Source organism: Temnothorax curvispinosus, unplaced genomic scaffold, assembly GCF_003070985.1.
Source record: "Temnothorax curvispinosus isolate PA1 unplaced genomic scaffold, ASM307098v1 QBEX01004614.1, whole genome shotgun sequence".
Classification (NCBI taxonomy): Eukaryota; Metazoa; Arthropoda; class Insecta; order Hymenoptera; family Formicidae; genus Temnothorax; species Temnothorax curvispinosus.
This window is the reverse complement of record NW_020214394.1, coordinates 190,240-212,060: the sequence shown is the minus strand read 5'-3', so window position 1 is coordinate 212,060 and position 21,821 is coordinate 190,240. Positions and strand designations below refer to the sequence as shown.

The window sequence follows — 21,821 nt, the reverse complement described above, 5'->3', positions numbered from 1 at the left end:
TATATTTTATAATTTAACCCTTAAAGCGCACACCTCCGAAAAATTACGTAAAGCGCACTGGGGGTATGAGATACTCCAGTGTCTTTAAGTATGTACTGTAACGACACTATTGACTATTTTATTGCATAAAAATTTCTGAATGAAGTTAAAGTCATGTATTTTAAAGATATATAAACAAAAGTTATAGCGATTTCTTAAAATTAACATTGTTTAAAAAATTATTGAAAAAGACATTTTAATGGGACTTATCAGAGCACAAAGTTTGGAGTGGGGTATCCTACACCCCATGTGCGCTTTAAGGGTTAACTTTGTTTCGTTTAGATTTTTAATTCCGTGCATTCTCTCTTCTGTTATAGATAGAGATGAGTTTCTCGAGGCTATACTGGATGAGTCCGTGGGCCCCACACTCAGAAAGTTTTCTCGTACACGTGACATTAATAAAGTACCAAATTTATAAGAATACGTAAGATCGTAATTCTTGTAATATTCTCACATAGCCGAGAATATTTAATTTTAATTAATTGTGTCTTTTTTTTAAGACTCGCCTTTTCTAATATATAGTCTAGCCGCCAGGTCAATTATAATATTAAAATAAATAAAAATATTTAACCCTTTAGTTACCATGCAACGCTATAATGGTTTCTCGCTAATCTATTCTTTAGAAAATCCCGCTAAAGTGGCTTTTTTCTAAACATCTTTTGAGATTAAGCTCTTTTCTATCGCTCGATATCTTGTCACTATCAAGCAGGAATATTTTCAATTGTCTTAATCTGCATACGTTTCGTCGAAAAAACGTTCGCTTTTTAGACAAATTTTGCAGCAGAGCTGTGCGTACAGGTGGTTCTATAGCTCCATGTCCAACTTGTTAGCTGTAGTTAAAAGATTAATACAAGAATAATTTTTTTAATGTAACAGATATGACTTTAATGATTTTACTTTCATTTAATGGTCTTTCTAGAACGTAACGATGGATGCTATACCTACTTAATTTCTAAATTTTTAAACAAAACTCTAAAAGAAACTGAGTTCGAATTAAATTAATTAAATAACCCATTTTTAATAAATTTAATTAACTCCAAGTACTTAATACATTTAATTTATTAATAAATATACATTTATATAGAATTAAAATAAAATAATATTAATAAAATAACGAGAAACGAGGAAAAGTGGGCTTTGAGAGTCAAACGCGGTTAGTTGTGCGCGTGAATTAAATTATTAATGAAATGTTACATAGCTTTAACTCACGCACAATTAATCGCGTTTGACTCTCAAAGCCCACTTTTCCTTGTCACTCGTTAATTTTAATATCGAGAGTCCTTAATTATAATTAATCATTTATTTGAGTAAGAAAATAATTTGATGTTATATATTTTCTCTCATAACATTATAAATATGTAATTGTTAACCAAGTATTATTTTTTTAATATTGCTTTGTCAGCGAATAACTGTTACGTACAAAACTTATATTATTCCTATTAATAATTAATAAGTCATTAATTATTATTTAAGTATTAAGAAAACTTGAAAGAAAATTTATGAGAAAACCATTACTGAATTTTTACAGACAGATCGAATGTAGAAAAAAAATCAATACATATTTTGCCGTTCGCTCCAACATTCAATATATTGATTGACTATATATAGTTATATTGCATTCAATAAATTAACTTATAATAATTGATAATTTAATCGATAATTAAGTTAATCGAAATTCGGTCGAAGTTATCCTTAAATAATTAATGAATTATTAAGAGAACGAATGCGGGAAAATTTTGGATTCTCTTTTTCCACCTGTTCATTCCGTTTGATGTGCAAAGAACGAGTGTTTTATGTTATATATCTAATGCAAATATAAATGTATAAATATAAACATTATTCATTGTTAAATATCTGTTGAATCAGATTGTTAAATAAATTAGATTTTCACGGAGAAAAATGAACACAGGACATGATGAGAACATGATGAGTCAGTCGCCAAGCCTTCTTCGTTTACAAGTCATTCTATATATTTTTTTTTCATGAAGATATGTCGAAAGCCTCGTGTAATCATCGATTAACGATGTACGGGAAATTACGCAATAATCGCATAATAATGAAGAAAATTAAACGCATTTGCAGTCCGCCTACATTACGCGGTCGGATAAAGTGTGTTCTTATATTTTCACAGACCGAACAAATTCCGCGTATACGAGACGATGCTTTTCCACGTCGATGTGGGAGATCCCCACCAGGTATACTCAACGAGCACCGAGTTCCCGGCCAGCTGATCACCACCAGTCGTCTGTTTCGAATCGCGCGGGATCGAACGCGCGAGCTCGTCTCAATTTTTTATCTCGTTATCTCTCTCTCTCTTTTTTTTACATCTCGCGCAATGATCTCCGGCCGGTGGGTGATCGCGTTCCTCTTCGGTCTGCTGGCGTTTCCTCGGCCACACGGAATCCACTGCGAGTCCACGAACGTCACCGATGTCGCGGAACAGATCCAAGCGGAGAACGCGCTGGCGAAACTGGTGAAGATGTTCTCCAAACCGGGCGCGTTCAAGCGGGTAAGCCGGAGGACGATGGACTCGGTTCCTAAAGTTATTTCAAAATTGTTGGTATATTTATAATTGTTCGGGATCACGCAAACTCGCTTATATATGTACATTCTATTATATAATATTATATAATACACTGTTAAATGTTAAAGGATGAAATTTAAATCAATACCTTGAGTCAAATAACATCTTGTTATTTTTAACCACCGTGTGTGTTGAAATTTATTATCTTATATAACTCCATTAGTTTAATTAAGTTTGCATTGTTTTAGTTGCATTAATGATATATTGGGTAGTGGCAGCCTATAGGAGTGGTTAAAAATGACTCAAATTAAGTATAATTTGACATCCATGATGTCAAATTATACTCAACAGTTTAACAGTGTAATCTTCCGACGGAATCTTGCATTAAAATCTTCTAATGAAATAATCGAGCCAAGGGTGTGCTTTCGGCTTGACTCGTTTGGAATTTAATAAGATAGAATCACGAGAGGGCATTTGCGACGCGCGAGACCCGAAAATAGGAAACTTTTGGTACTTTCGTGCCGAAGTGAAACACTGCTGTCTTCTTGTCGCGGTTCCACCCGCTCGAATTTATAATTCCGAGCGAATATCGTCCCGTGATGCAACCGTCGCATGAGAAATAAACGCGCGCGGCATACGAGGAGAAATAATCGCCGGTGCGTCCTATTACGTCGCCCGTAATAACAAACGTGCCTCGCGACGCGACGGGTTGAACCCTCTTACGTATACGCGGATGCGCGAACACGGGGGTGTCTCTCTCGCTAAAACGCGAGTCCGAGTCGCAAATTTTTCCACCGATCTCCTCTGTCGTTTTCTCAACCCAATTTTTCAATTTAATTAATTTTAGATCTTTCGCGAGAACGCCGGAACAATATAGTTTTGCGAGCTGCGTGCGATTAAAAACGCACACTTTCCCGAGGCACGAACTTTCTATCAGCAATTGGGAACGCAACGCGATAAAGAATTTTTTTTTAAATCCGACGGACGTTTGCGAGTTAATTAATGGCCGACGTTTGAAATGGAGTTTCGTAACAGACGGCGAGCGTGTTATTCGCGACGGAATTCCACGCTCCAGGTAGCGATATGATGATGAAATATTTTCAGATCGACGCGATACTCGGTGAGAATACTATCGAGGCGTCGTTCACGAGCTGTCCCATGGGCGAGGAGGGCCTGGAGTGTCGAAGGGCGGAGGCTCGGCGATCGGTGGACTGTCCTCGAGGTAAATCCTCTCGTATACTTGTCGGCGGGATCACATGTACGTTTGACCCCATTGCAATCCGCACACGGTACCCGTTAGCGAGTTTCCTCGCAATTACGAAAAAAAAAATACATCGCTATTCGCTCTCTTTGACAATAGGGATTCTGACCTTGACAATAGCCGCTCCCAGATGAGCTATGCTCGCCGACGCAGCGTTTACTCGCCGCGCCGCGCGCGGCATTAACGCCTCGCCTCGCATCCCGATGAAATACCGAGGATGCTATAGCAAAATATCAGAGCGTTGCCTAATTTCGAAAGGTGGATCAGGCAAACGCGAATGAAGCGAATTGAGAATCTATCTCCGGATTTTTGAATTTATCTAGCGATCTCCACACCGGAGATGACACGATCGCACAAGATGAATAAGATCGTAGAAAGGAGAGCGCCGTAGCCGCATTTTAGACCTGCATCGCGCATCACACCTTTCTCCATAACGAGTTCCCCGACGTAATGAGTTCAAATAAGAAAAATTTAGCTCACGCGGGTGATCATTACGTGTTTTCACGAGATTTCAATGCAATGTCGGAAGGCGAATATTCAAACGTCGGATCGTCACGGAAACGTACTACATTTTGTCATCATCAGTGCTCGAGAAAGTCTAATTACTATAACTAGGTGACACACACACGTTACACTCAAGCACTCTCGAGTAATGTGTATATTAGTGGCGCACGCGAGATACAGCAATTCTCAAGAATCAACTGTTGCACGAGCGAAAACATTTGCAGCTAAAATATTTCGGAATGCGCCAAAAAGATCACGCATCGAGCGGAACCTTATGTCTAATACTCTAATTAAATAATTATTTCTGTGAATATTTTATACATTTTATAATGTACAATTCCGCCTTTACATGCTTTTGAACCAGGCGGATGTGGTGAACGTATAAATTTCATAAATGTCATGTTTATTTATTCGATGTTATACGACGCATATTGATCTACTTTATACTTATTAAAAATTACACAATCGAATTTATGTCAGCCTAATGTCGAGTAATGCATTTTTAAAATAATGCAATACGTTGTCTCCGGGATAATTCCAATCAGACAAACTAAATTTTATTCTTAATTTATAATAATTATGCGATTGAGAAACTCGCAAATGTCACTGCCGCAAATGCGTGTCTCGTTGTGCAACCAGTTCTCGAGTAAAAATGGTACGCGTGCGATATCTCACTCGGAAAATGTTTAAGTCGTATAACTTTTCCATCTTGTTCTACGTTCTTTGCAATAATTCGCGCAATGGTTCGTTTTTACGTCATAGGTTTGCAAGTGCGCCATATGTGACATATGTAAGACGATACGAAATATACAATAGTTAAGAGAAAGTATAGGTATAGCGAGAGCATCGGGAAGCAAATCGTTCGTTACGTCGTTTTTTTTAACTGCACAACTGAATGCAAAACAAATTTCGAATTAAATGTCGTCCTAAAAAAGTTATAGGAAAATGCAAACATATAGAACACGAGATGCTCTTCTAAAGCAAATAAAACTTAATAATCTGCCTTGAACATCACATCGATTATAAATATTTACTAAATTCTTTAGAATTTTTAAATTGCTACAATGAAAGGCTCTCCAAGAATAAGTATAAGAAAATACTTACTAATCTCAAATTAAATCTTATTCCATCGAGAATGTTTAGAGAATCGCAACCGGAATGCATTTCCTCGCAACCAGCAGATCTTACGGAGAACGTTACAATGCGAAATATAAATCCGATATATCCCATTTGTGTAACATCCTCGCTAAAACGCGGAAGCTTATCGCGAGTTTGAATGGATAGAAGAATGAAGATATAAAAGATCGACGCGGGTGAAATCGAGGAAGTGGTTTACAGGAAATTTTAGGGAAATCGTTGAATCTCGTTAGACATTAAATTGCATCTCGATGTGAATTGCAGGAGACTGTTTCTGTTACGATTGCGCCGCCGCCGGGCCCGACTTGTGGGCCTCCTGTTGCCGTGAAAGCCTGAGATGTTGCTCTCATCTCGCAGCGGCTTGCAGAACGTGCGATCATCCGACATTGTATCCCTTCTGCGCCAAGCACTTCAAGAAATGCCTGACGCAGTACAACGAGACGAAAGGCAACGAGAATTAGGCAACCAGGATCCCTTCGGCGATGTCTCTCAACTGTGATAGTTGGCTCACCATGACGATCATCGATGATCTTGTGACGCAGATGTGCTTGACTTTTGTCCTCCTCGCGATCAAATTTGTCAAAGTTTGCATCGTAACTGCTCTGATTGAACGCTACTAACGATCGGAGACGCGAGATATTTAATTTTAATCGTATCACAAGTTGCACAACCATTACGTGCTCTAAATATAGCGTTTACCCTCGGAAGTCGTTGAACTGGTCCAACCTGATTGCTTCTGGGTTCAGCTTTGTTCAAATAAAGATTTTTAGTTCTGTCGATTATTGTACCTGAATGGTATCATTAAATGACGAGTCTACAAGCAGACATTTATATTATTTGTCATAATCTTACATGATATAATTATTATACTTAGCATGCTGCACAAACAAAAGTCGTTTCGATTTTTTCAATTCATATGTATGAAGTAAATTTTATTGTTGTAATCAAATTTGTAAAATGTAGTCAATGCGTATTGCGAAGAATGCTTCTGCGAATTTATATACTTACCTATAAACTTATATATTTAATTATTATTGTTGGTCTGAATCTTGTGGTTGTTAATTACATACTCTATAAACCCTTAGATCACCTTTAAAAGAAATACAAGTAACTTTTACTGAAAAAAACTTCTACTGAAATTGAAAAAATTTTTGGGTTTACAGGTCGAGATCTCGGTGTATAAATCATTAAACTTATACATTGTACGTTCATAAATTTATGAATACATAGGTTCAAATACCACCAGCATTTTATTTTTTTTAATCCTTGGCAAGACATTGAATAATTAAGAAATAATTATAAACGGAACACACATAAATCTTGAATTCGCTGATATAAACATGGATTAATTACCAATACGAACGAAAGTCTCGCAGATGCGTTAAAGAAAAAAGAACCGAAAAAAAAATATTACAAAAGATAAATAAATATCACCTTTTAATACAATCATTGGTAAGCTTTATTCGTATAGTTTCCAGAGTATTCGGTAATCTTTATTTATCTACTAATTCTATAAATCGTGGGGACAACGCTTTTCATTCGGACAGATGTTCCAAGATCGGTGTATGAATTTCGCAATTTCTTTTTCCTTGACAAAATAAAAAATGTGCGCACGTCACGCAGTCTTTAACGGCTTAAATATTCATAGTCGTGAAATGTTTGTGTCCCCGTAAGACGAGCGGACCAAGTCGACCCGTATTTTTTTTCTTTTTCTTGCATTTTGCGAACGCCTTAGAATTCTAAGTTCTGCTAAATATTCGCCATCCCTCGTTTCTGTCGTGTAGCGAAAAGAGAGTTCCCTTTTTTTAGGATATAAAATTCTCTCGCACTTTGAAAGTGCTTAATTGCTAACAGCACCACACAGAGATTAAAGAGAGACAAGACTAGAAAAGAAAAATAGAAAGAAACATATTCTTTTTGTTTGTGAGAAACGGAACGCGATCTGGTTACCGAATGTGGTTAATCTATTTGTGAATAATGATAATGATAATAATGATGATGATGATAATGATAATAATAATAATGATGGTGATGGTGATTATGATTCTGATGACGATGACAATTTGCTTTTATCGAATCGGCATAAATTCCAAGAGTCATATACATCAGAACATCAGGCACATTTTTGCGCCATTAATTTTATAAAATGATAAAGTAGCATTTCGGTTTATATTATTTATACTGGGTATCTGTCTACCCGCGTTTATGTCAGAAAACAAATTGAAATTCAAATTCGAATTCCTTGACACTGATTCTCTCGTTTGTCATATAAGATATAGCAAACGATTGCGGAATTGGTAAGCTTATTTCCAAGTAGTTTTAAGTTAAATTTTTATTGAATTATTTTATTTTATCGATCAATCGACAATCAATAACTTAATTATTTGATCTATTGAACAATATAATTAATAAACACTAGAAATTACAATTAATTTAATTCTAACTGTGCTGTTTATTTAAAGAGAAATTTTTGAAACGTATAACAACTTGGAAATAGCCTTTATCAAAATTATATAAAATATTGCTCCATTTTCTCGGGGGAAGTACGCTCAAGCTTTTAAGAATCTCTCCTCTTTCATGTTGTCATTCTATTTCGCTCCCGGATCTCATCTTAGGATAACGACAACAACGACGACGACGACGACGACGGTAGTGCCCCGATGACGGTAATTAGTTGACGACATATTATTACGTTTTCTCTTACACAAAAAACACAGATCTTGATCTATTATGCGATCGTAGACTTATTATGGTGTACATGTATATCAAGTACGAGTTCAAAATCTATCACGTAGTACAAAGAGAGATGATTATGCGCTATTTTAGTTTATTAAGTTGTATCATATACCGAGAAATATCAAGACTATAGTACTATATATTTAATTGATTCGGAAATGTATGAGACCAAGATCGGTTAGCCCAGAATTAATTAAATCAGACTATTAGTGGAGGAGGAAAATGGGGGGGGGGGTGGACTGGTATTATTGGGGACAAGTGCCGGATACTTTTTAACTCGTTTCAAGTGCAGACTCGTAGAGGACGTCGTAAAAATCCGGCGGTCGCCGTGTTGTAACAATTCGCAAAAATCTCGATTACGTATCTCCTCTAGTAAGTTTCTTTAAATACTTTTACATCGAATGTGACATGAAATCAATCGCGCTGCGTTAACTCGAATCCCGATTACCATTGCAGATTCATCTGAGTCTTGTTTTTAACGTACAAGAACAGTCCCAAGTTAAGTCGTGTATACATCGCCCGAGTGCATATCGTTGCGTGTGACACGAGCCCGAATTTACGTGCGAACGTCGCACGTAAAAGAAAATCATATTTGTGCGCGAGTAACACTCGTGTCGCTCTCCGTTAGAAACTCGCCGATGCATACTCCGCCGTATGTCGAGAGAGAAAAAGATTGCTATACATCTCACATGTGCTGGCTTATCATCACTCGCTTTCTTACAAACATCATTTTTTTTCTTTTTCCTCGTATGTAGCTACAGCTCTATCTTCCGTTAAACTCGCCTTAAAAATACAGTTCGGAGAAAATAATGAGATATACACATAGTACAGGTACTGCCGGTGATCGCAAAACTCGTTGGAATCAGCGGCAAAAATCGTCTTAACTATCTAAGGGCCTAAAAAGATCCTTTCCATCAACTTCGTTACCTCGTCTTACACTCGTGCCTTTCCTTCCGCGATTATCCCTATTATTGTTAATAATCCGATTCGCAGTCATTTTACACTTATTGATTTATTTAGTGCCTTGTAAATGTCTATTTGGTTCTTTATATTATGTTGTATAACAGAGTTGTCTAACTTATAATATCATCACGCGAGCGAGCGAGCGAGTAAACATTTTTACTTTGCGTCCCACCACGTTTAGACATTTTCTTACGAACAAACGACCGACTAAGAGAAAGATAAATAAAAAACACAGTAGAATCTTGTACAAATGTATCTCTACAAATGTATTTCTACAAACAAATCTTGTACAAACGTGCACAAGGAGACAACATAACTTTACTAATAATAGTATTTATTATATAATAACAGAGAGAATATAAGATACGGAGACAAAAAATAAAAATGGTAAATAATAGCGAGGTGATCGCTCACTCGCGCCTAGTTAGGCAACTCGGTGTTCATAATCCAAGCAATTGCATTCAATGTTATAATATGCTTGTCGATACGCTTAAATTAATCATTATGTTTATATATCAGTTGTTCAGTGGACAACGTTAACGATACGTTAACGAAATAATAACGCGTATATATACGTAGGAAAGATCAGGAAAAAGGAAATGACCGACATTTCCAATTTGAGAGAGTTCAGTTGGTCTCCATTAAACAATGAATTAATCACCTAGACGCGACGCGATTCTGTATCCCAACTCATACGTACGTTGAGTGCGTGTTTCAGTGACGGAAATAAAACCTTTACCCCTTAGATAACAATAAAGTCGTAAACGTACACGTCAATTGACATATTCACAACGATTAATTATTCTTTATACAATACTAACGAATGTCATTCTTCCGACGTACTTCAAGTTGAGCTTCACCTTAACTGAGACACTAACGTTGCGATTGGCATAGTGTAACATTCAGGCGCACAGAATTACGACTGCACACTTTACTAGATCTCCCTTAGCTTCTCTGTTTTCCGTTATGCACGTTCACTGTTTATTCGCATTTACTGCTACGTCATCCCTTAAATGCGTCCGGTTACGTTTTCCAATTATGCGGATGAGCTCTCGGTGGTGCTTGATTGCCTTGCGCTTGCGACGCCTGCGACGGAATCATATCAAGCAGATATTGACGTTGAAGATCCGCCGCTTGCCGTTGTAATTCTACAAGGCCCTTACCACCGGCAGCCATCGCTAATTGATAGGGATACAATATAGAGGTAAAATGCGGCATCATGTGAGCGGGAAGAGGTTGATGCGGTGGTAAACCGGGTACTGGATTCTTCGCCAATTCTGGAACAATAATAACAGTGTGATAAATTAAAAATAATTAGTTTTTATTTAGAATTTTGCGGATGCATGTATCTTTGCTTACCTCTGAGCAATTGTTGCTGCAACGCTGCCGCAGCAGCTGCATGATGCGGACTAAACTTCCCGCTCTCGGCCAGTTTCACTAAGGGATGCTCCTGCAGCTTTGGCGCGGGAGGTGTAGGCGTCAACGTAGGAGCCGGTGGTACCTGCGGCGGAGGCGCGGGAGGTGTAGCCACTCTTCTTGTAGGAGTTGCTGCCTTAGGAACTGGTTTCGGAGCTGGAGGATCTGGACTCGGACATGCCGCCTGCGCTAACCTTTGCTCTATCTCCTGCTCTTGCTGTAGCGCTTTTACGAAAGCAGTTTTTAATCTGTAACCGAAAATAAAATCCATTAGACGCGGGAATAACATCATTTAATCCGTTAAATTTGTTTTGCAGAAATGTATTAAATTTTCAATTTTATTCGCTTACCTAAAAGAATATTATAATGAATAATTTACATATTAGATCTTCTACGAAATAATTAATTTATAGCAAATTATAAAAAGATTAACAAAATGAGATTTTACTATTATTCTTGCATTATTGATATTTTAATATGTATGAAAACCTACCGATTGGTGTGCTCTGCTTTCAATGCTTTCTTCACATTAGTCGTCACGCAGTGCTCACATATGACTCTTGGATCACGACCCGCTGATGGTCGTTGGAAAGTCGCATGTTGCCCTCTAGGACTATCCTTCTTACCACCAGGCATAGGTTTTTCCCATTTCCAAACGGGTGTGAAATCTGTTTTGCATTGTGAGCACTCAAATGGTTCGGGAGGTGGCGGTACGGCCGGCTCCTTCGTTATAAAATCGACCACATGCTCCAAACCGACCAAATATATGAATTCCGTATTGGAGGGATTTGGTACAAAGTGCATCTCTGGAGGTGGCGGTTTCGGCGGTGGGATTTGCAATAATGTTTTCTCGAGCTGCTTTCTGAGGGCCATTTTGGCAGCTGCTTGACGTTGAGCAGGTGTATCTTCTCGCGTTGTTCTCTCCTATATTATCAAAAATATAGAATAAATATTATTTAATGTAATAAATTTTTCTTTGTACAATTAATATTCCAATAACACAAAAGACAAACATCTTAAATAAATGGAAAAAAAGTAAACATAAAATTAGAGGTAAAATAATACAGATAATTCTTTTTCATATGCATGTTTTTACGATACATAGATATGTATCAAAATATAAATTTAATAGCTGCATGCAAATTAGAATTTAAATTTTATATATTCCTTATGCACAATATTTCTCTCTTCATATACATATAATTACATTTAAAAAATAGACATGTTAGTAAAAATTTAGCAACACTGCATGTTATAACTTGTATTATACATTAATGAAGACTTAAGCAGATTTTCCTGTATATAGCTTCACTGATAAAATAAAGAATCGTTAGAAACAAAAAGCCCCAAAAATAAAGCTAAAATATTATAATCAATATGGAAAAAAAAATAGCCTTTATAGAACATAGACAGAGAAGACATTACACATTGATCGACGAATGAATCATATACCTGTTCCGAATTCACAGGTGTGCTTAAGGATGCGGTGGTTTTATTTTCTTGCGATCCAGCAAGCAGCTTTGTGTTTAGAAAAACACAATAATGGATTACATACGTTGTTCACAATTAGATAATTATTATATAACACTTTCACGGCCGGGTCAGTGTTCGCGCAACGATCGCTCGTAACGTATTGTATCGTAGCGATCACGAGTAATGTATTAGCGGTGAAAGTGTTAGTTCTTAAAATTATTCAATGAAGGAAGTTTCAACAGTCTTATTGACTTATTTCTTAACGTTCGCGTAAAACTAAAGTTACAACCTATGTAAAGCTTATAACAAAAATAATAAAATGTGATGCTATACCTTACTTACTTGATGCGCAGGAGCCGGTGTTGGATCCTTCGTAGACCTCTCCGTTCTGTCTGTCGGCGCATGATAACTAGAGACAGTTGCCGCCGCTACGCTGGGTGGTCTTCCTCTAGGATGAGGTGGTTGCGGTATCACCATGTTTGGAGGCATCCCGCCTGTACTTGGAATGGCATTTCGACCGGCATTAGGAGGTAGCACCATGCCAGGTGGTGGAGCATGTAAACTACTACTTCTGCTCGGTGCGGGCTGACCCTTAAGTAAAGGCGGAGGTGCTTTTCCGGCTCTGTAATAAGGAAAATGATATTTATTTCGACTTAACGCAACAGTATATAAAAGTTACATCTTGGAAAACGACATTATTGCCAAGTTTTACCTATGAGGCACCTGCTGTGCCGTTACTGGCGGTGGTAATTTGCTGAGAACCTTGGGAGGTGCTGCTGCAATGTTCTCTTTCAGTTGCTGAGACTGACGTAACTTCTTCAAAAGTACTAATTTCATTTCCTCCGATTTAAGCTCCTCTTTATATTTTCTAAGCATTCTCTCGCGTTCAGCCAGCTCGTCGGATGACAGTTCCTTGATTGGCAGCATAGGAGGCATATCACCTGTTTAAGCATTCAGCACAATGAAACGCGACGCGATATTAAAAATTCATAAATTATTTTCTATTTTTTTGACAATAAAATGGAAAAGGATTCATAAAACAAACCTTCGTCACTGTCTGATGCATTTCCATTTAGATATCCATTCATTCTAGGCTCGTCGGGACTCTCGGCATAGCTCCTTTCAATTCTAGGTCTAAGATTACGCCGTGGCTTACGTTCGTCCCCATGCGATCGTTTAGGAGCCAAGATGCCGCGGGCGGCGTTCTGTATATTACGTGCCTCCGGCATGTTGTTCTCCAAATTGGAACCGGTTGAAAAGTGAATTCCCAAGTCTAACGGGATGTCACCAGAATTCACAGAAAGAGACGGGGAATTGCGCCTACCACTGCTGCTGAAAGAACACGCATTACAGAGAATTAGAGAACCTGTCGTATAAATATTCGTTATTGTGCAGCCTAAATGAAAATCAAAAATTTCTACCATTTTTTTTTTGTCTTTTTAAGTATATTCAAGCGTATGTCAAGCTAAGAAGTAACAACAACCTACTTCTTCGTCCATCGCACTGTGATAAGAACCTAATACCGATAAGAAACTCCGCCTGGATAAAAGGCGCTATTATCATTAATTACCATTGTATATATTGCCCCCTATTTTAAGCGTTTAAAATTGCACAACTTGAAGTGAGATCATCAAGCAGGGAACAAGTGCAAGCCGCTGCTATACCTCTTTCATTTATTTCAATCAGAAGAAGTATAACGAGCTCTAGATACGTGATGCACTTTACCTGATGCTCAAATCCACTACTGAATCTCCGTCCACATCCATGGCCTCCATTCTTTCGGCCGTGGTCACTCTGCAATTACAAACGCACGCGTGAAGTCGATCAACACGGGGCACGGGAACATTTTATTCGCGGGAGAGATGGAGCGGCGGGGGAGAGAGGGGAAGGGGACGGAAGATATATTGCGTTACGCCGTTTTGAAAACGCGCGCTGCGAGGAAGCGACGGCGACGTTTAATCTCGCGGCGAGGAAACCCGCGCGCGGGGAACACACCGGGCGCTATGTATGTACGCTACGTTACGCTACGCGGGGACACGCGCGCACGCACAAACACGTACAAACACGCACAGCCGCGCGCTATACTCGCGTTGGCGTACAACTGGGTTACCGAATCTCTCCTGCGCGCATTCTCGGTTACTTTACTACTTACGCGCCCGTCGCCCCGCGGCGCGACGAGCCCGATGGGCCCCCGAAAAAAAATCGCGGCGACCGAGGCGATTATGCCGCGTGTGACGCGAGAGTTCAGAGTATCCGCGGAGACGCCACCGGACGCTCGGACGGCGGAGAGGCCAGCGGCACGGCGCGAGGTCCCGTACGACGACGACGATGACGACGGACGACGACGCGCGAAATCGAGGAACATCCGTGACGGGAGACGACGCCACTAGCGTGAAGGCGCGGGGAGCGGCGAGCGGGGGAGGGAGAAAGAAAGAGCATGGGGGGGAAGAACGGGGCGGGCGATCGGCCAATACCTGCGGAAGTAACTGTCCTAACCTAACTTCCACGAGAGTTTAAAGAGAATCGGCGAACGAGCGTCGGTGGGGGGCTCCCCGAGTTTTCGGAAAACGAGGACGACGAGAGGGACGCGCGCGCGCGTACTCTCCGCGACGAGGACGAGGCCGACGGCGAGGACGACGACGACGACGTCGTTGATCAACGACACGGGCCACGTCGGTGTATCCGGACCCACCGGCGTATCACTCGCGGATCGTCGCGCGCTGCTTCTTTTTTTCGGCAGAGTGCACGCACACGCACGCACGCACGCACACACATACGGGCACGTACTCTTTCGTCGCCTCTCTCTCTCTCTCTTTCTCTCTTCGCAATTGAAGAATTAAATTTGATGCCTCGGAAGTGGCGTCCCCGACACAATGGCAGCTAAGCGTAGCGGTACAAGACCCGTAGAGTAGGTAGGTCGGTCGAGGGGGAGACGGCGGCCGGGGGAGGGCGAGCGCGGGAGCACGGGAGGGAGGCGGGGGGTGACGAGGGGGGACGCGGCGCGAGCGAGCGCGAGCGCGCTCGCGCGCGCGGGGAGAGAGGAATGGTCGCACATTAATTATTTCTCCTCTCACCCCTACTACGACCGCGGCACGCTAGCCGCTCACCCACACGCGGCCGCATCGGGAACGGGCTAGAAACCAATTTCTCTCTTTCTCTCCATCTTCATTTTCCTCGCTCGCTCGCTCGCGCGCTTTATCTCTCTTTCTCTGTCTCTGTCTCTCTCGACGTATCGGTCCGTCGCCCTCCCCATTCCTCCTCCTCCTCCACCTCCAACGCGTTTCTCCCTTTCGCACCCCCTTGCGGGTTTTCCCGAATTTCGTCTCCGTACGTGTCTCCCTCCCCCATCGCCCCATCTCGTCCTCCCGGTCGCTCGCGCGCCCTTATGCCCTACGGGAAATCGATTTTTCGACGGCAGGGTCCCCACTGCCGGCTGCAGCGGCGGCGGCGACCAGCCGCGCCGGCACGAAAAGGGCTCGCGACGTTTTTTCGGCGCGCCGCCTTTTCTCGCACGCGAGAATGATCCGTCGTTTCGCGCGGAGGAAGCTAAGCGCGTGCCTCCTCGCGAACCGGAGAACGCGCCGTTACGCTTTACGCTCGCGTGCGACGCGATATTCGATAGGCCCCGCGGCGCACCATCGCGCGTCCTCCCGAATGCCGCCTGCTGCTGCTGCACGCGCGCTCGCGAGAGGGACGCGCGAGGGTTGTCCTTTTCGCCGCGCGCGCGACTCGAGCGGCAAACGAGTGCCGTCCTGCCGTCGCACGTGGATTCTCACTCCGAGTTTCCAGTTCCCATGCACGCGCGAACCACGATGAAAAACCCGCTGCTCCTCGCCTACGATCGTCTTGGCAGATTTCCCCGCTCCTCGCCTCGCGTCGGCGGCGTCACGTGACGCCGTATCCCGAAGGGGTCTCTAAACTTTCCGCACGCGCAAGCAGGTATGCAACTTCTCGCGTGCAGCGCGAAGTTATGTCATTTCGCCGCGCTCGAGCGGAGTCGAACCGAGAAATCCACCGCCGCGCCGCCGCCGTCTCGACGACGTGAAGTTTGCTGCGAACTTGCGAAACGATCTGATAGCGATCGACTGTAAATTTAGCATCGGGTTACTGCGATCGGAAGAGGATCCGCGCCGATCGCGAACCGAAAAGAGACTTCGGATTTGCCACGGACGCGCGAAGGAGATATAAGTCCGCCACGTTTGTCTCTGCCACGTGGCGACGAAGACGCGCTAATTGATAAACGTCTACGGGCCTTCACGCACGAAAACCCGTAGCCTGTAACACGAAATACCAGCGAACGATATGCTATACTGGAATGTGAACTCTTATGCTAGCGCCAGGGCCACAAGAAAAAGATAGGTCTTCTGCTCCGCGGTCATTTCTGTCTCTGTTTAGCGAATTGGTCAATGGTATTCAATTGTCTAAAAGTGCAGCACAATGGAAAAGGACGACGGGTTGGCGACAATTCTCCCTGTCGCTCGTTCCGTTTTTTCTTCGGAGTAGAGTTCCCATTCAAGTATAGTTTTATAGTTCACTGCACAAGACATACCGTAAGAATTGACCAATTACAATCGAGCCACTTGAAAACGGTAGCCTTACGGTTCGAAAATGTACTTGATGTGATATGTGATTGGTCAATTCTTACGTACGCCTTATGTCACGAGTACGGCAATTCGTGTGTGAAGATCCTAAGGGCCCGGACACACACTTCTGCACAACGCATAATGCGTAAGCATAAGAAAATTGATTGGTCCATACACATGTGCATAAGGAAATAGACCAATCAGTTTTCTTATGCTTACGCATTATGCGTTGTGCAGAAGTGTGTGCTCCCCGCTTAAAGGTCAATCCAGACAAACTTGCATAGCGCATAAACATAAGCATAAGAGAATTGCGTGGTCCATATGCATGTGCATAAGGAAATAGACCACGCCGTTTTTTTATGCATATGCTTATGCACCTATGCAAGTTTGTCTGGATAGACCTTTAACTCCTTCTTATCGATAACTAGGAAAAAAAACTTAACATGGCGGCCTGGCTAGACGACTAGATCGATTGTATTTAAATAGGTTAACGGCTCAGTTTACTGGAGTTTGGAAAAAAGTATATAAAATTCACGCAACATTGTTATTAGGCTTACCGAGATCCAATTCGGACCGCAAATGGCATTTTTCCGTCTAATTGATTAAATAGGTCAAGTTTTTTTCCTCCTTAGGGCAATGGCACATGTAGAAAAACTTAAGTACGACCTAAGTAGTAAGCAAAATTGACCAATGGCTGTCTCTCAAGTTTTCGAGAATACTTGACTGCGATTGGTTAATTTGTACATGACGCTGCATTGTGCCGCGGCACAACCGACTTCACGCGCCGGATCGCGCGTGCCCGAGTCGAAAACGAATATTGCGAACTCATTCGGCTGGAAAACGACGGTCGTCCGCGTATTTCTCCGTCGCGCGTGCAACTCGCGCGAATACGCGGCATCGGGTCTCCTCCCCCGAGACTTTCGCCGATCAGAATGCAAGATCGACTCGCGTCCTCGTTCGCGAATATACAAAGTTATCACGGGCCGCGGAAGATCACTTCCCCCTCTCGAGAGAAAAGAAAAAGAGAAAAAGATGGACCTAAACGCGATTTACGTGCAGATGTGACGTAGCTGTCGCGATAACGCCGGCGAATTCGTCAATGGTTCCGATATTTTTCAGTTTTCGAGATACGATTACATTAGAATTGGAAATACCGAGCTCTGTTTACACGTCAAAGAGAAACAGAATCTCAAAAGGCCAAAATTTGAACAAATAGTTCCAGGAAAAGGATGACGGGGGTAACAGACTGTTTATTTAGGAGTGAACCAGAATCCCAGATGCCTCACAGATTAGTCGCACGATCTTTCGTAAGATATACGCCGATTGCAGAAACGAAGGCCGGCATCTTTATCTTTAAGCGTAATTTATAAATAGATATATTTGTGATCGCGCAAAAAGTGGTCTTACGGTCCACGAGATTGGAGTCGAAAAAAAAGTACATTTAGATGGACACCGATTTAAATAAATTATACATTGTAATTTCGGAGAATTTAATGATGATAATGATAGGCTGCCATCTAGTTTTTACGTTCCGCTAAATGGAAGTACGCCGCTACAATTATATACACAGTTATGTGTAATTGATATCTTAGTGAATTGAGAAACTTTAGCGTTCGTGTAATCGTCAAAAGCGTAAACACGTATTCTTAACGGTGCTAAATTATCAATGTAAGTGAAGAACGCGTACATATATTGTCATTTTTTGTCCCGCAAGAATTACAAATGAGTCGAAAAGCGGTTGAATGCAAAATAAATCTTCCCATTTTTTCGCGTCATTCATTAAAGCTGAAATGACATCGACAATTACGACATTTATGACGATAATTTTGGAAAAAGAGAAAACGAGCATCGCCAACCGTTCCATACATAGTTCATTGCAATTTTTTGTATGTATTACTTGAAAAAAAAAAAAATAGTTATGTATCTTTATCTTTTATTATGCCATCTATAGACCGTCACTATATCTCAATTGCTTGTCGAATATGACAACGTTTAATAAATATTGCGGTAACTCAGTCGTCAAGTTTGGCAAATTGCTATGCAAAGTTGTGTACTTGATTCTTGAGACCGAGGCTCCACTTTTGAACGAGCTAAATATAACTCGTGAAGATTTTAAATCTAATTGATAGATATAGCAAATAAAAAAATTTAATATTATCCTCAATATCACTTATCTTCAATAAAGTCGGGCTGAGATAAAATGTTTATTTACCGGAGATATAACACAGATATGCGAAAACATGCCTAAAAGGCACGTTATTCCCTAAAAGCGATTTTTAATTAAGCCGTAACGATAAAAGTGCACACGAAACAGCGTAAACGTCACGCGAACCACGTCGCATTTGAAATTATGATAGACAAGCAATTAAAACACCAATTATTATTTTTCACGTCCGCTTGCAAATTGAACGGGTAAAATGAAAAGAATCGCGTCCTGTACGTTTAACGAACATTTTAATGTTGCACGAGAAAACGCGACGAATTGAACGATCTACGCGCGGGGAAATATATTCGGTACGGTTTCGTCGTAAAATATGCAGTCCATTAGCGAGAGTCCATATCTACGTGTCGAATGTTGTATTTGTGCCGAGTGACATCAATAAAAAATGTCCGATCGCGAATGCCCGATAACAAAATGTCTCATCACGTATTTACATCGAATACGCTCTCGCGTGTTTTTTTTTTCCCTCCCTCCTCAAAACAACATCCTGTCGGGATCGCCCCCGAAAATATCGCGCCTGTAAATCCCGAAGGGGCGAGTACGGCCCTGCGACACAAGCTTCCGCATCTGTCCATTCGGGAAAAACTTCGGTCGATCTTTTCCGTTCGGTGGAACACAGTGGAACACCTTGAACCTTCCCGTGCCCTTTCTCTCCCTCTCCCCCCGCTCTTCCCTCGCATTACGGCGTGCCTCTATACGGCCCTTGGCCGACACGGGCGATACGTACCTACGGTGTCGATCGGGGCTGATCCGAATTCGCGTGGCGGTTCAGCCGACATGCGAGACGAGCCGATATTCTGCCTCCCTCGTCGTCCTCCTCCTCCTCCTCCTCCACCTCACCGCGCGCACGTCGTCTCCCGTCTCCCCCTTCGCGACACGGTACGCGCAACGAGGCGATATACCGCGCGTACGACGAGATGCGAGACGCGCCGCCGTTGCCGGTGAACGCTGACGACGACCGTTTTTCTTCTTTTTTCTTCTTCTTCTTCGTTCCCGCCGCTTCCGCGCCTCACTTCACACGTCACCGCGACCGCGACCGCGCGCGCGACGGCGGCGGCACGGCACTTCGCTCCGCGCACTCCGTACTCCGTGTCACACAACGGCGAGACGCCGAGACGCGCTCGCTCGACCGCACTCTCACTGCCGCCGCTCGTCCACGGCGATATGGCGCGATTGGCGGGCGCGCATCGCGCACAGCCGCGCACGTACGGAGTCAATGTGCACGCGTGCACTCAGTCGACCCGGCCGAGCGTCCGCTTGTCCGTCCGCCCACCCGTTCGTTCGTTCCTCCGTCCGTCCGTCCGTTCGTCTGTCCACCCGTCCGCCGAGCGTCGTCTCGACTCCGTTCGTTCTCCTATCACTCTCTCTCTCTCTCTCTCTCTATCTCTCTTTCTCGTACACCGGCGGTATGCACAATTCCACTGAATAGCGATCGCGCGCACGACACGCGGTATATGCACCGTCACATGTTCCAGTGAGCCGCCTCAACCGTCGGCACGCACGCACGCACGTTTTCCACGAGAAAGAATGCCCGAATTCCGAGGTTCCACGCGCGAGTAGCGACACAGCGACCGAGTTCTTCCGCCCCCCTTCCCCCCAGAGCTCCGACCCACCGGTCCGGATGGAGGGAGAAGATCCTAGGCATGCGCAACGGCGCGGACATTAGCAGACGCGCTCGTTCCCCGGATCGCGGAATTTATCCGCGCGTGCGCGGTCGCGCGCGCCCGGCCCACGTGACTGCCCCGGCAGACCGACGCAACGCGGGGGGACTGATACTTGATTAAAAATTGTTCCCGCCTTTTATTATTATTTTCCGTTATCTTTTTTAGTAAACTTTAATATCCATGTAAGTCGAGGCTCACTGCCTGCTTAAAGATTTTATTCATTTCCGACATTGTAAATTGACTTTAATCTCGGTTTAACTTACTTTTTATCTTTTTCTAATTCTAAGAATTAAAAGAAGACAAAAGTAAATTTAATCGAGATTAAAATTAATCATCTGCATTAATGAACATCGATAGATTTCACCGTATCGATAAACTTCATTTGATTGGTAAATAAACATCGTGCTGCTCCTTTCGATGTTTCCAATCCCCTTTCGCGACGCGAGCCCGTCGGTACCATTTCTTTCGATAAAACGTTCACGCTACTGAAACGGCCGTGTACCGCGCTACTGCGCATGTGTGAAAAAATCTGGGAACATTAATTAGCTTACTCTTTAATCATATATAAATCTTTATCGCGATAAAAACTATCGCACTCGTCACGGAGAGGATAAAATAGAAAATATATCGAGAAAGATGCTGCAGATTTATGGGAAAAAAAACCGGACGATCGAAGAAACGACAAAATGATATATCTATCATCGATTATTATCAATCAATCAATCTTTATTAACTTCAGTTTATGTCAAGAAGTGGACTTCTTGGTTTACAAAAAATAACTTAACTCACTCATACCGTTTCATACCGTGCAACCATACTTAATCCTATCTTCCTTACTCCTAGCCTCTTTGATATCTATCGAATATCATCGAAAGAAAATTTCTACTCGTCTCAACGAACGCACTTTGTCGTTCCTTGATCTGTCAGAGCTGGTCAATGGTATAAAAATGTTCTCGAATATGCGGGAACGTGTTGGGATCGAGAGTACATTGCGAGCAGGTTTGAACCTGATCGGGTTTTTACAACGCCTCGAAAAACGACGAAGCGATACAACCGAGCGGAATCACACCCGAACGAGGCAGAGGCTCGTTATTGCGACTTGTAGAAACGAAAATTCCATTTCCGGACGGAGTCACGACCAAATTTCTCACGAATTTCCATTGTAGATAAAAAGATTGCGATCTCTTTGTCTCTGTCAAGTTTCGGAACGCGGAAAAACCCGTGAGGACGATCTCACGATTTTTGCGCGTCGATCGCATCTCGACTTCGGAAGATTATCCTTGTTTTTTCTCCTCATTAA

At 42.4% G+C, this 21,821-nt stretch overlaps 2 protein-coding genes across 13 annotated transcripts; one reads left to right on the top strand and one right to left on the bottom strand.

Annotated features, from left to right (window-relative positions):
* Window positions 1-2,169: 2,169 nt before the first annotated feature.
* Window positions 2,170-5,926, top strand: LOC112453709. The gene is made up of 3 exons (XM_025014616.1): window positions 2,170-2,548; window positions 3,668-3,785; window positions 5,730-5,926. The coding sequence occupies exons 1-3, from the start codon at window positions 2,375-2,377 to the stop codon at window positions 5,924-5,926; spliced, it is 489 nt and encodes a 162-aa protein (XP_024870384.1). The 5' UTR covers window positions 2,170-2,374.
* A 3,478-nt stretch (window positions 5,927-9,404) lies between these two features.
* On the bottom strand, window positions 9,405-20,435 carry LOC112453694 (transcriptional repressor p66-alpha). 12 transcript variants are annotated; one of them, XM_025014582.1, is made up of 9 exons: window positions 19,585-20,435; window positions 13,779-13,847; window positions 13,099-13,385; window positions 12,766-12,994; window positions 12,387-12,675; window positions 12,033-12,098; window positions 11,074-11,504; window positions 10,524-10,828; window positions 9,405-10,441 (listed from the first exon to the last, which is right to left on the bottom strand). In XM_025014582.1, exons 2-9 carry the CDS (start codon window positions 13,826-13,828, stop codon window positions 10,188-10,190), a joined length of 1,911 nt encoding a protein of 636 aa, XP_024870350.1. In that variant the 5' UTR covers window positions 13,829-13,847; window positions 19,585-20,435; the 3' UTR covers window positions 9,405-10,187. The 12 variants fall into 12 exon arrangements, with proteins under 12 accessions (XP_024870350.1, XP_024870356.1, XP_024870352.1 ...); XM_025014588.1 differs by having other exon boundaries at window positions 12,396-12,675; XM_025014584.1 differs by having other exon boundaries at window positions 13,099-13,382.
* Between the last annotated feature and the right edge of the window lie 1,386 nt (window positions 20,436-21,821).

Excerpts from the sequence above, each read along its gene's own strand:
- LOC112453709 (XM_025014616.1), top strand. The coding sequence starts at position 2,375 with ATGATCTCCGGCCGGTGGGTGATCGCGTTCCTCTTCGGTCTGCTGGCG. Across the intron at positions 2,549-3,667 it reads AACCGGGCGCGTTCAAGCGG|ATCGACGCGATACTCGGTGA; the intron begins GTAAGCCGGAGG and ends AAATATTTTCAG. Across the intron at positions 3,786-5,729 it reads ATCGGTGGACTGTCCTCGAG|GAGACTGTTTCTGTTACGAT; the intron begins GTAAATCCTCTC and ends TGTGAATTGCAG.
- LOC112453694 (XM_025014582.1), bottom strand. The coding sequence starts at position 13,828 with ATGGAGGCCATGGATGTGGACGGAGATTCAGTAGTGGATTTGAGCATC. Across the intron at positions 13,386-13,778 it reads GTAGTGGATTTGAGCATCAG|CAGCAGTGGTAGGCGCAATT; the intron begins GTAAAGTGCATC and ends GTGTTCTTTCAG. Across the intron at positions 10,829-11,073 it reads AAAGCAGAGCACACCAATCG|ATTAAAAACTGCTTTCGTAA; the intron begins GTAGGTTTTCAT and ends TTTCGGTTACAG.